The sequence below is a fragment of the Electrophorus electricus genome, chromosome 2 (assembly GCF_041902795.1).
Source record: "Electrophorus electricus isolate QZ-2024a chromosome 2, ASM4190279v1, whole genome shotgun sequence".
Classification (NCBI taxonomy): domain Eukaryota; kingdom Metazoa; phylum Chordata; class Actinopteri; order Gymnotiformes; family Gymnotidae; genus Electrophorus; species Electrophorus electricus.
The window spans coordinates 4540396-4555258 of NC_137498.1; the positions used below are offsets into that span (position 1 = coordinate 4540396).

Sequence of the window (14863 nt, forward strand, 5' to 3'; positions counted from 1 at the left end):
CACACAGGTCTGCAGTGCATGTGTATATTTGCCTTGAGTACCCCCACACACACTCATCTGTTGTACGTGTGTGTATGTCGTGTGCTGTCCTCCTCTATCCTCTTTAGTGCTGATCTGTGACTGTCTTACTGTACGTGTGATGTCCCTGCAGCAGGAGTGAGACATCACTGACTACATGAAGAACTATCTGAGTGCTCCTCAACAAAGCCTGTCATACCTACACACACTGTTTTTAGGACTGTGGCGTGAGTGAGTGAGTGAACACATGAGAACTGAAACCGAGACAAACACTTCAGCTCACACACACTTCCCTCTTCCTACTTTCACTTGTTCAAATTTGTCCTCCCTCCCTCCTTTGGTCTGTGGTATTCTGACTTGTTCAAGCATGCAGTTTGTCACCAGGCTGAATATTCAAGTTCACAGGAGCAAATAAGCACTATGAATTCATGCAAAATCTAAACAGTGAGTTTTACATTTATGTGACACTTTTATCTAAAGCAACTTATACTTATGACTGAGTACAACTTGAGCAAATGAGGGCTAAGGGTCTTGCTGAAGTGCCCAACAATGGCAACTTGGCAGTAGTGGAGACTGAACGCAGGATCTTCTGACACACACACACACACACACACAGAGTGAAGAGTCAGAGCTAGAGCGGTATGTAACACAAATATGAAAACAGTGTCAGCAGAACAGAATCTGAGGCCACATGTGTCAGGCCTCTGCTACCAGGCCAGGGTTGAGAGGTCATCACTGGCACCCCCAATGGAATGAAATAAATAAATATATTTAATACGGCCATGTGTTACTTATAAAGTAGCTACTGAGTAGATATTTGATCATCTACAGAATTAGAGAGAAAGTCACACTCACCATCAGCAGCATGGAGCACAAGAAGCAGATAAATACACACCTGCATTCTTACTGAGTTCCAAACACACTAAATACAGCTACAGCAGGACTTCTGATATACACCATACACACACTCTTCAATACAGTCTACTGAATGATCTGACAACTAGACTTACAGTGGAGAGGAAGTGTATTCAAATGAAGTTCTGACGAACTAACCTCAACACAACACACACACCAAATATAGAGATGCGGGAGGTTTTGTAAGTTGTCGTGTGGTATGTCCTCTTTCTTCTTTATCATTCCGTGATCTAGCAGATATTCTCAAATTGTCAGTGAGGACGGTCTCATTCTTAGTTAAGTGGCTCCGTCCTTTGTCATAGAGACACGATGTAGAAGCTCAGGGGGTGAGATCCAACATAACCTCCCTCACTACTGTTTGGTCAGTTCATTTCACTATGGCGCCCAAAGTACTTCAAATGATTATTAATGAAAATAGCAGGTGGAATTACAGCAGCCACAGAACTGGCTACCTGAGACGTTAAAAAAAGTGTGAACAGTTGTTTAAAGGAGCATTTAATTTCAGAGCATTATTTTTTACCCACAATGCAGTGCATGAAACATAAGTCAGGGTGAATTTTAATTGCACATTTTCAGCTTGAGTAGTGTGTTTCCATTTCAAATTTGATGGGTAATTAGTTTGCAGGAGAGATGTGTTTGCTGGTCAAAAGATGGTCTTCACTCTATAAGAATGTCGCTCCACCACTAGAGATGTGAACTCTGCTCACACCACAAATGTACTGTTGCGTTCAACTTCTGCATATCAAAAGCCTTTTCTTGGTCCATGTAATAATGCTGAGGTTAAAGGTGTGAATTATGTAAATAAAAAAAATACATTCGTCTTGTAGAAGGAAAATTTGACATTTTTCTTTCTATAAATCAGTCTTAATAAGAACTTTGTCATTTTTATAGTCCTAGTGTTGCCATATGATTTATGTAAAATTTGTAGCATGGGTCCACCTAGTGGTAAAATATTAAATTGCAGTTTTTACTGGATTGTAACTTAATTGTTGGTTTGAATTTTTTCTACATGTAAACTCATAAGAAGTCTGTTGATTCTCCTACATTCTGACTCTATTGTCTTAATTATGAGTAGGGGTGAATAAATGCAGTGACTAATCCCCCTACAAAGGCATAATGATCCATTACACTAATGAAAATTGCACTGTACTGTTACCACCAAGATTTATTTGGTTAAAGTAACATTTACTCTGTCACCACGTAATGATTACTTACTCTGATTATTTGATTATTTGTCTTAGTGCATAGATATCTGTGATATATATATATATATATATATATATATATATATATATATATATATATATATATATATATAATTAGATATAACTGTAAAATCCGCCTGATAAAAATAACTACCAGAATTATGGAATTTATCAACTTTTACAATACGTTTTCAGATCATATCTAATACTACAGCATGGATTATAAATAACACACATACTTTTATATACTCACAACCCACTTTACTAGAAACAGAAAGACGACCTGGGGCACAGGGTCTGTGAGTTTGTAGACAAAAACAAATGCATTTATTTAATGTTTTATATATGGATCCAAAGGGAATTGTAAAATAAAATTAATATCATAACTCTTAATTGGTAAACAGTACAACACCTGATCATGTCTTACATGTTACCTGACTCTTAAATATGTACAGGTATCAATTGGACTAGTGAAATTTTATTAGCACTTGAAACAAACTGATGTTATATAGACTGTCGTCTAAACATCTACAGCAAAAGACTGGACTGTCCAATTAAAGTGAAAGCTAAAATGACCTAAAATGTCTATAGACTATTAACTAAATGTCTATAATCATGGAATAAATTTTCCAAATAAAGTGAAAGCTGCACTATGTAGAATATATGTTGTCCACTATACTATCTGACAGAAAACTTGGCCTCACCAGGAGAAACAGTGTCATCTTGAGGACTCACTGTGCCCTGGGCCTACATGGCACTGTATTTCTCTTTGTTTGCTTTGTCTGACTCTTCAGACAGAAAATGACGCTTCCTCCCTTTTTCGTACATTCTTCACCTGTGAAAGAACGCATGTATCTGTATTCATTGATGTGGTGCAACTATGGAAATCAATCACAGCTCAGGCAGAAGATAATATTTCAATGCGTTATTTAACTCCACTGTGTCCACTGTTGACACAGCACAAACCTGTTCTCAATTTCCTGAACCCTTTATCCATCTGTCTGAGTTTTATAATTGCTAAACTTTGGTGTGTCTCTTGCTCTGAGAGGACAGAACACAAGAGCTGAATAACAGGAACCATATGCGTGATTACAGCTGTCAAATGTGATGGAAAGAGTGAGTTGGCTGTCGTCCAGGAAAGGAGCACTTGAGGAACAGCGGGGGGGGGGGGGGGGGGGGTCAGGGAAACCACAAGGGTGTAGAAGAACTAAAGAAAGTGTGTGTGACCATGCGCTCACTCAGAGGGCTCACTCTCCTTACAGTTACTCTGTAAGAGAGACTGAGTCCCTTATGCACAAAGGTATTATTAAGTAAAGCAAAGCACTTCTGAGAGAGTTCTGAAGTCCTCGACAGCCTGCCTGCTGCCCATAGTGCTGAAATTACAGACACAAACAGGGCCATTTAGTAAATCTTAGTTCTTTTTTTGTTGTTGAGTTTGCTGTTCAGTTTCCAGTTTTGTATGAAGGATTTACTAAAGATTGTGTGCTAAACATATATTCAGTGCTAACATTCCTCTCAAGGTATCTTTCTCAACATCTCAAAAAGTTTAAGTCAATGCTACACAATCAACACAACTCAGAGTTCTTATTCTATATGTTACATTCTACATAAAATTCACCAGGTTGCCTTTACATTATGTGATGATGTCATTAGTCTGATGTTACATTATCAGTTATGATGTGTATGATGTCATATCCTGAGTTATCATTATTTTGATTCATATGGTTCCTCTTGCTAAAAAGGACACTCTGGGAGTAACATTAGCTAATGTTACCTTAACCAAAAATCAAGAGAATGCCAGATTGATCCTTCCCCAAAAAACTGTTGAAGCTAAAATTGTCCTGGGGAAATATTCCTGTGGATTGTGGCTGTGAATTAGAAAAAAAGACAAACAGTTCACAGTGTGATTAATCTCCTTAGTACCTTCAGGAAGGAAAATAAAATTATTCCTACTTATTGCTTAGTGTCATCAAGGAATGTTTTACAATGTAAGTAGATTTTCCGACAGTTAACTAAAAGGTTAAGTGTGTGACAGGAAGTTAATGTTTATAATTTCTCTTATATTATCTTAGGGGGAAATATAAACATGCTGTGACACTGTGTGTGTGCTTCAATAAAGTAGTATTAAGGCACACCTCAAATCCACCATGTGCAGCTCAGGTGGACCTCTACCAGGCAGACCTCATCTTCACCAGGTACACCATAACTCCACCAGGCAGAATTTAACTCCACCAGGTACACATCAGCTCCATCAGGCACTCCTCAGCTCCACTGGGAGGTCTGTAATAGGTAAATTAGAGTCACATCTAACATTAGCATTCCTGCTCGAATTCTTATCATTTCATAAACATGTATCACTGAATCCTGTGGAACTGGAAAATGTACAAAACAGAAATGTCAAGAAGACAAATGTAATGACACAAGCTTCCAGTTTGTTTGCTCTTCATGTATGCTGGCTGATCATGAAGGACTTTCCACAGAAGTTGGTACCAACTCTCAGACCTCTTATTCTATCAGAGTTCACAAAACAGTTTATTCAGCTCATGTCCTGAACTTGTGCCAAACCAAATGTACTAAGTCATTAAAAAATCTCACAAGCTTAAGTCTGCTTGCCTTATCTTGTTAGAATAGCAAAAAAAGTACAAATACTCTTCAGCTAACTTTGGGATCAAATGAACACTGGACACAACATTTGAACATTTGGCTCTTTGTATGTAGGTTAGCTAAGAACATGATCATAAGAAATCTCAGTAATACTGTCATGCCAGGCACTGCAGAGACAAGCTTCATACCCTTACCAATAGAATCATGTGCTAAATAAAACATATAAGGGGTTTAATTCCATGTGAGCTGGAACTGAACTTAAAATCAAAATTCACTGCGTGCACAATGCTGTTCTCCCTTTTAGAATAAAATTAACAATATACTTCAACAGCTCCACATCTAGATTGCTTTCTTTGAGGGGCAGTAAAACATAATGGGTTGGCATATCATGCTCATGGACAGGAGCGCCGCCCGTTTCCATGGCTACCTAACCACTTCCTTGTTTTCCCACCATCCCCTCCCTCTCTCTCTCTCTCTCTCTCTCTCTCTCTCTCTCTCTCTCTCTGTTTTATTCTGTTCCCTCGTCCATTGTACTTTCTCACTGTTCTCTCGTCTACGTTGCTTTCTCTTTTCGCGTCAGGTGTTCTCACGTTGCTTCGTTTCTGTTTAGGTTTCTTTACCATTTTCATATACGATAGTGTTGTGTGCTTTTCCTTTTAGTTCTGTTACCTGTGTTTGTCTCTTATCTTTAGTCTCGCTAAAGTAGCCGGTTCTGTGTGCTCCCCTTCCTTGTTTCTTCTTCCCTCGCTTGTCTTAGTTTTATGTTTCATTGTTTTCCCGTTTGTCTTTCCTTAAATATTTATTTCCCTAATTTACGTAGTGTTCATCCTCACCCTGATTAGCCTGTTCTTCTTTTGTTTGTTCCTTGGTTTTGTCCTGTATTGTGTTCACCTGGTGTTTATTAAACTTGTTCCTTTTCACTGTTCTGTCTATAGTTTGTTTTCTCCTGTTTTTGATTCCGCTCACTCGCATGTCAGAGACGATGGTACTACGGACGTGTGTTCGCCCTCCACCTTCCACGAGTTACACACGTTTAGTCATATTTTAAAATCCAGAACTGTATTAAGGGCTTGATTAGAGGAGGGATGTGAGGAGATGCAGTAAAAAAAAATACATGTGGACAACCAACCCTTTGTAAAACATATCTCTCTTTCCACGCCATTTGGATTAATATTAATGTGATGTCATTTAAGATGTCTGACTATTGTCACTCTAACCTTATGTGTGATTGACACGCTAAGTTACGTTGGGCATAGCAGGAATTCCTCAAGTCAAACGAGGTGGATCCGTAGAGTCTCGATCTTTCTCTTTACATTGGTGACTCAGTGGAGGGTTTGGTGAGTCATGCATCTGCCTTGCATGATTCTAGAAATGCAACAAGATCTATGCACTTTATTCAAGAAGGAAAAACTATAACCAGCATTAACCAGTGAAAGATGTTTGGAGTTAATAAAACAGAAAATCTTGTCTTAATTATCTTAATATATAATTATATGTGTTTTTTCTTTGTAAAGGCAAATAAATGTTACACCATCAGGTCATGCTACAGTACTGCTGTGCATTTAAACCACATAAAGGCTCAGAGAGAGTTTGCAGCTGATCCCGATGACAAATGATGACAGCAGAGCTAATGATACAGGCTTAAATTGAAATATGAGGTAAATAACTAAAATATAAATGCATACACCTGAGACTGAAATGTGCTTTGTGGCCAAATGTGTGCTTTCAAAAAGCTTTCAAAACTTGCTGCGATGGCGAGGAATCGTTCAAGCCATGTGAAGGTTCTCAGAGAGGTCAGTGGCACTGACATACAAAGAGCTCGGAAAGTAGATCTCTGTTGGAGATAGGAGGAGCTGCAGCTGTACAAAAAGGCTTCAATCCTGAAGACAAGTTTCTGAAAGACATCCAGCATTTCTACAAAGGTGAAGCCATCAGTGTGGACTTTTCCATACCTGAAGTCGCTGTGCAAGAAATCAACAAGTTAATTGCCAAAAAGACCAAGGACATGATCACTGATATGGTCAAGAGTCTGGATGCTGCCACTGTGATGATGCTCATCAACTATATGTATTTCAAAGGTAAGAGTAGACAAGTAGAACCCACTAGAGATTAAAATAATTTTTCATGTATTTCACCTGAACTGCAGTAACCAGTCTTGGATTTCATTCTCTCAGGTAAATGGGAAGAGGCTTTTAAAGTGGAGGACACCAGCAAAGGTGACTTTAATGTGGATGAGAACACCACAGTGTCTGTGGATATGATGAACAGAAATGGTGAATATGACTTCTACTATGACCAGGGCAACTTTACGTCTGTTATCATGCTGTCATATAATGGAAATGTCTCCATGATGATCGTCCTGCCTGACCAGGGAAAAATGGAGGAGGTGGAGAAACACATCAGCAAGGATCACCTCAAGTACTGGAAGGACAAAGCCCACAAAACGTAATGTATCATGAAATTCATTATTTTCTTTTTATATAATTTCACTTATGAATGTGAAATATTACCCACAATAGAACCTTTAATCCATGACAAGGTTACCAACTTCAAAAATATTTTAAATAAATGATTTTGCTTATGCTATTCCATGTAAGAGTGCATTTGCCTATCTGATCATCTCTGTTTTCCAGCACTTTGGACTTGTTTATGCCCAAGTTCTCTGTCTCTGCCTCCTCCGGCCTTGGGGACACTCTGAAGGAAATGGGAATAGTTGATGCATTCTCAGACAGCACAGACTTCTCTGGAATCAGTAAGGGGGCCAAAGTGGCTGTTTCTAAGGTATGTGGAGAAACTTTAAGTGATACGCTGTGATTTCTAGAGTCTCACATTACGAGTGTGGAAAATAATGTTTAAAGCCATCTCATTAGATGTCTGAGGGATCTTTGGGGCAAAAACCTAATGGTTTTCTGATGTCTTTTTGTTTTGGTAAGAACACTAAAGCAATCATTCTGTTATGGGATCAATCTGTTTTGGGAAACTTGGTGGGATCTCGGCAGAGACTGCCCATCTTAAATATCTTGTTCATGGGAAAGATAACTGACCCCACTGCATAGTGTCAGACGTCTCCCCCATTGTCTAGTCAGCAGTACGATGGGAGTGCTACTGAATTATCTCTCATATCAATTAGCAACAGATATATAGTCACATCTCTGTATTATCTCAGAGCAATCAAAGGCTAAAGGTCGTGCTAGTTTAGTCAGTAACAGGCATACAGAAGGGACTTTGTTTAGCTATAAACAAACTAAAAATAAAATGCTGCTTTCAGACTTAGTCCAGTCCCCTTACACCAGATATGAGAAAAAGAAAACAGACTGTTGGATTATTTCTGACATCACAGTGATCACAGATGTACACAAACTCAGGCATCTGAATGGTAATAAAGGCTTTGAGTGAGACTTGAATGGGTTTTCATTTGATTTGACAAATCAGTCATAGCAGTTTCGAACACACAAATCAGGGAAAGTTATAATATTAGGGATGTTGGTGATATTTGTCAGTGTTTTATACACATATTACTTAAGTGGAACAATGTAATTCTTAAACAGATGTGGCAATGTGACAATACACATATTACTTAAGTGGAACAATGTAATTCTTAAACAGATGTGGCAATGTGACAAACGTACATTAAGCTCTCTGACTGACCTGTGACTAATTTATACATAAGTTCTTTCCCAATGTGGAGTTCTTTCCCAGTGTGTTGTCTTGTATGTTGATTCACTATGATGATCTGATCACAGCAGTTAGTGAAACATCCTGGCCCCTCTGAGTCTGTCAGGGTTCAAAATCATACTTATCGCCTCACTAACACTAACACTGCTTCTAAACCAGTACCTGGAGGTTCCATATTTGTAAAAATATGTATACGGTTGTGGTTTGACCATTTGAGCGGTAACTGAGTCAGAAATCAGACTTCAAAATGCTGTTCTCCAAATAAAGAATGTACAGTATATGGTAGCTAGGTCTGACAATGAGGATTTTAGAGGGGATCTAAATTTTTTTAAGCTGTTTCTTTCTAGAGACAGAATTTTAGGTGATTTTTCAAGTATATTTGATCTTGTATGATTTATTGTCTGCACTGGACCTGAAAACACACTTGACCTGTAACAGATTTCTAAACCTTATTACATATCTCTAGGATTAGGTAAAAGATAGGCATATTTAAAACCATGCATATTAAAAGTAGTATGTTTTTAAACCATTATATGATTAGATTTAAATCTTAGTAGTGGGTGTAGTGGGTGAAATCTTCCCCCTCGCTTCTGCATCCATTCTGTTAATGATTCACAAGGGATTCTGAGAAATTTCTCCTAACGCTCAATTTGGAGTGTGACTCTAAAAACCCTCTGTTTAGAGGGACCTGAAACCCTAACAGTGCACCCTAGCCCTCTATCAGATACACTACCCCTGCTCACGAGCACTGCATATGGAGGGGCAGGGCTAAGTGGTAGGGTCAAGGGGTGAAATGTGATTGGGACATAGTGAAGGTGTATGAGGCACAGGAACATGAGAAATAATGATGTTGCTGGGGGCCACAATGACTGGATTTAAACCTCTGTGCTAGCTGACCTGTTCTTAAAAAGAAACACCTGGTCTGTGTGAGCTGTTAGTCATGGTTTCAGTCCTTGTGGTTTTAACCAGCAGTTTTAAGTATTATGTGTATATGTTATGGCTACACTATAAGTAGCATATGCAGATCGTGTCCATCAGTAGATTGGCTGTGTTACATGGCTGCTTTAACATAGTTAGTTATGGCTTGTAGTCAACAAGGAGGTCTTCTCAGCCTTCAGGTGAAAGCCTCCTCTTTCTTCCCCCATAGACACCCCCACACTGAAACCACAACATGTAAGTCTGGTTAACAGAGGCACCAGGGGCCCTGTGGGCTCTGTGAAACTACACAATGAAAAAACAGACCTCAGGTGTTCTCAGGACTCACAAGACACTCAATTACTGTGGGGGACGTAGTGAAGTCTTTGTGGACTTCAGTGAAGTGCTGCTAAGAGAGTTCTGGACTGAATTCTGGAGTCAGTGTGTGTCCACAGTGGTAGTAGAGTTCTGGGTGTAGAGTTGTCAGTGTACTGGGAGGTCAGTGATGTTTCCATAGTGACAATGCTGCTGAGTTTGTGTCTTCTCTTCACTTCATCCCACTGAAGGTGAGTGTGAAATTCTTTCTTAATGCTCAGTGACATGAAACTGTACATTTATATGAAACTTTACATTTATGTGTGAGTCACTGAGTCTTCTCTTTTATCTTGTCAGAATTTGATTCATTGTTTGCTTCACAAATAATCATTGGTCACTCCTGCATTTTGTGACTTCGTTTTAAATACACAATAAAGCTTCAAAAGGATTATCCTGATTATCTTAATTTACTGTTATGTGTTTCTGCAGGCTGCACTCTGGTAAAGAGTAGAAGAACATTAAATATCCAAGCACATGTAGGAGACTCAGCACTGCTGCCCTGTTCCTGCACTGACCGACACAGCAGACTTGAGAGTTTCACCTGCTATCAATTTGAAAAGTCCAGATACACAGGGATCTCCAGTGAGAGTGAACAGTACAGAAACAGAGTTCAGCTGGGTACTGCTCACTCTCCAGGAAATCTCTCTCTACTCATGTCACACCTGACTGAAGAGGATGAGGGACACTACAGGTGTTATATTAATCGGACTGAATACACAGACATGCAACTCACTGTTAGAGGTAAAACAATTTAGATCTGTATTTTTACTGACTTAACAAAACTCATTTTACCCTAACCTGTATGTTGCTTTTTTTAAATATACATGACAAATGTCTTTGCCATCTCCTTGTAGGTCAACACTATTAACATTCTAAAGATCACCATAGAGTTGTACTTCTTAATCACATGATTGTTATGATTACATGACAGTTTATTTGAGCTATGTGTCTATAATGATCTACTTTGGTTCCTGTGTGATCCACTGACTGCACGTCCACAGCTGGACAGATGAATCTACAGGGTCATGTGAGAGAGTCTGTTCTATTGCCCTGCTCCAGGACTGGACTACACACCAAACCACACACTCTTAAATGGACCTTCAGAGACAAAGAAATCTACCCCACTGACCAGACTCAGCATTACACAGGCAGAGTTCAGTGGCTCAGTTATTCTCAGGAAATATCTCTCTACGCAAATCACAGCTGACTGAGGAGGATCAAGAAGTGTATGTATGTGTTATCAGCAGTAAGCCCTTCAGGAGCGTACTACTTGACATCACAGGTATAAGACTTTGGCAGTTTTTACTTAGTTTGCATGCTGTTTTAAGATATACAGAAATTTCTCTCTCTCTCTCTCTCTCTCTCTCTCTCTCTCTCTCTCTCTCTCTCTCTCTCTACTTTTCCTACAAACTCTACTCCAGTGACCAAAGTCCAGACTAGATCAGTACCTTTAACCACAGCATCATATCAAAGATCTATAGGGACACACAGCACAGAGACCCCAAATAAAGGTAAGAGGTCATAGTTCTGATGTGTTTAGTTAAGATGTAAAGACATTACAGGTAATTTAACTATCTTCAGTTTTAATTTAGTTCACAAGCAGTTTTGAGCTGTCCTGAGATTGTAATCAGATCTCTCTCTCTTCACCTACAGGTATAACAACTGTCACGAACTGCTCCTCTTTCCACTTGTCTTCTGTGTTTCACAATAAACATCTATTACCTTTGAGGGAGTCTGAACGTCCTGCTCCTTGCCCTGTGGCACTCGGGCCGTTACAGAATGACTGACTGCCACAGGATGCCTACTCTCTCGACGGCAAACTGACTTCCTAGAGGGAAGTGCTTAGGCACGTACCAAGCTGCTGTCGGGATCCCTGGATCTTGGGGAGAGTACTGCAACCGGCGTTTGCGGCCACTCTGAAGAAGGAGTGGAACGCCCCTTGGAATTTCTTGGGGGGGCCTGGGCTACCGAGCCAGGATCAAGGAGAGCAGAGGGGCTCCACAGGGACCGCGGTGACGGCGGTATGGTGGAGTCGGCTAGGTCCCTGGCAAGTGAAGAAAAAGCCCAAGTTCTTCCTCTTCCCGTGGACATGCCAGGAATACTGGATGGGTCTGCCCAAATCCCAGGGGATGGACTGCCTCTGGGGCGCTCCTAGGGTGGCTGGCAAAAGAAGGACCATTAAAGGGAGTAGCACATTTGGAGCCTGGACGGACGTGCACCTCTGCGTGTCCAGTGGGGCCAAGGACACGCCACCAGAGCCTGCACTGCCAGCGCGTGCTGCATTACAGCGCCTTATGTGTGTGTCTATAGGTGCATCTGTTTGTGAATATCTGTGCCTTTTGTGTGTTTATAGGTGCATCCTCATTATATGGAGCTTAGTGGACTGCCCTGAGAGAGGCATGGACTCTGCCTTTCTCCCTCCTTCTGAGAGCTCTCCCTTGTTGGCAGTTCCTAGCCTGCCTTGTGTTGGGTGGCCACCAGGCTTTGCCGTTTCACGTAGTTCGGCCCCTCTCGTGCAGTAGGAATTTACTGTAATTGTTTTGTTTGTAGCCACACCCCTGGTGTCAGCACACACCTGCAGATGGTTTAGTGTATATTATCTGTGTGTATTTAAAGCGATGTTGGTGTGCGCTGTGTTGTCGTTAAACCTAAACATACGTGTATCGTTGCTTGTTAGTGTTAATGTTCGTGTTTCATGATGTTTTATGTACTACATTTACACCGTTTGTGTGACTGCCCTTGTGTTCTGTGTTTCACAATAAACGTCTATTACTGTCGAGGGAGTCTGAACGACCTGCTCCTTGCTCTGCGCCACTCAGACCGTTACAACAACCTTTGTTTTAAAAGCTTTGTTTTAAAAGCTTTGTTTTAAACAATATGTCAATATTATATTTCCTTTTTCTTACTCATCATATCTTGTATGTAGGATGTTCTAACTGAACTGAGGGACATTTCCTGAAGGAATACTTCACACAGTGAGAATGCTGTGCAGGTTTGTTGCAAAATCCTGTAGGAAATGTATTTTGAGTTTATGTGTACAGTATCCAATCTGTAAAGACTTAGTGAGCATTACAGCATGAACCAAACTAAACCAAACCAAAGACTGTCCTGTAGTAAGAAATGCAGAATTCTCATCACAGGTCAGAAATCTTCTCTCTTTCCAGAGGTTCCAATTAAAACTACAAAATCTACTCCAGTGATCACTGGCCAGACGAGACCAGCGACTACATCCACTCAAAAGCCTACCGGCAGACACAGTGAGCACAGCACAGGGGCCCCTGCTGAAGGTAAGAATACTGTTATGTTTTCTTATTAACAAAATAAACCACATGGGCTAAAACACCAAACAAAGACACACACACACACACACACACACACACACACACACACACAGTGCATGGTACCATCAGACACAGGATGCAGTCCTCTCTCTCTCTCACTCTTTCTCTTCTCTCGCTCATGCAAACACACAAAGACACAACTGAGTTGTACATCTATCTTGTATTACTATCCTCTCCATTGATGTGTGTATTATTATTGTAATTAAATAATGTCTTTACCTACACAGATTCAAAACAGACATAAATATATAAACATGTAAAAAAAACAATTATTGGTTTGTTTACACACAGAAGTGTCCACTCATTCATTCCTGACTTACATCACCATTCCTGTTCTGCTGCTACTGTAAGAACCAGAGGAATCATTTACTATTTTTAACATTACTGACATTTTGTCGAATTGGTTAAAGAGAAAAGGGTTGTATGGCATCTATCCCACCTCAGTGTAAATCTCATTTTTTACATATTTTACAAATTTTACAAATTGTTCTCTTGTATTGTCTTTATTGCTTTGATAAGCTTAATTGCAATTTTTCAGGTAACTAAATAAGTAATTATAAATAAAGACTCATGAAAATGCATTGAGTACTCTTGTGTTTTATTACCAATACTTTTTAAGAACATAGTGATTTTACATCATCAACCTTTAAAAAGAAGTTTAATAATACATTAAGGACAGACGGTAGCTTGTAAGGCCGATAGAAGAGAGAGGTGCCATTTGTGGTCTGGGTGTTTGTCGTGGCTTTAGTTGTCATGGTTTCACACAGTGAGCAACAAAGGTCTAAGGCCTGCTGTTGGAAACATGCACTAAAGTTAGGTGAAGGCTACATGGTGTTTTCAATGGCAAATCCACACTCACTCTATAATGTGTATAAGAACAGGCATGATGTATGTCTGAGTTGATACTGATGGATGAGAGAATGGCTTATGTTAACAGTAGTGGTTCACTGAGAGAGATGTTATCACTGGTGGGATGAGTTTGGTCAGTTCTGATATAAGGGGTCTTGGCAGGATCTAAAGGACACATTTACAATGTTAGGAAAAGTTCTTCTGTTTCTCATGTCACCTCTGTCATGTCACTCCCGTCACATTATGCATGTGGCTCTTGTAAAAGGTTTCACAGATGCAGCACCTGAGAAGCGATGCTGTACAGGAGAAGAAACAGAAAGAGTTCTCAGGGCTCAGAGAACAACAAGGCACTGGCTGTGGGTTTGCACATGTCAAAACAGCTGCTGATAAATGTTAAATATAGAGGAGCTCTGACCAAGCTGATGTGAACTCGTCTCCTCTGTAATGGGGCGACACTGTGGGTGTTTCCAGTGAAGCTGTGCACAGAGTGTTCTGTAGTCAGTGGTAGTGGGTCTCAGTGAAGAGCTGTCAGTGTTTCTTACTGAGAATGCTTGTGAGATTTAATTTTCTCTCCACTTTGTTTCATTCACAAAAGGTGACTTTGCAAAAAATGTTTTTGGTCACACACACACACACACACACACACACACACACACACACACACACACACACACACACACACACACATGTTAATATATAATTAATGAGGTTCTGACTGGGTCATCACTTCTTGTTTAATCTAATTTAATGAGCAATGAGAGACTGGTGGAGAGCAAACCAACACACATGAAAGCTGTGGTTGAAAATCAGGGTCATCCCACTAAATATTGATTTTGGAATTATTATTATTATTATTATTATTATTATTTATTTTATTTTTTTTTTATTAGTGTTGTTTAAAAATTAATGTAAACTTGTTTTCTTTGCATTTTTGAGGTCTGTAAACATTGCATCGATTTTGTTATT

General features: G+C 39.8%; 1 protein-coding gene across 1 annotated transcript; it reads left to right on the forward strand.

Moving 5' to 3' along the window:
* The first annotated feature begins 6975 nt into the window (after positions 1-6975).
* On the forward strand, positions 6976-12999 carry LOC118241852 (alpha-1-antitrypsin homolog). Its single transcript, XM_081723844.1, has 7 exons — positions 6976-7187; positions 7376-7523; positions 10137-10448; positions 10709-10989; positions 11129-11218; positions 11361-12699; positions 12872-12999. Exons 1-3 carry the CDS (start codon positions 7000-7002, stop codon positions 10149-10151), a joined length of 351 nt encoding a protein of 116 aa, XP_081579970.1. The 5' UTR covers positions 6976-6999; the 3' UTR covers positions 10152-10448; positions 10709-10989; positions 11129-11218; positions 11361-12699; positions 12872-12999.
* The last annotated feature ends 1864 nt before the right edge of the window (positions 13000-14863 follow it).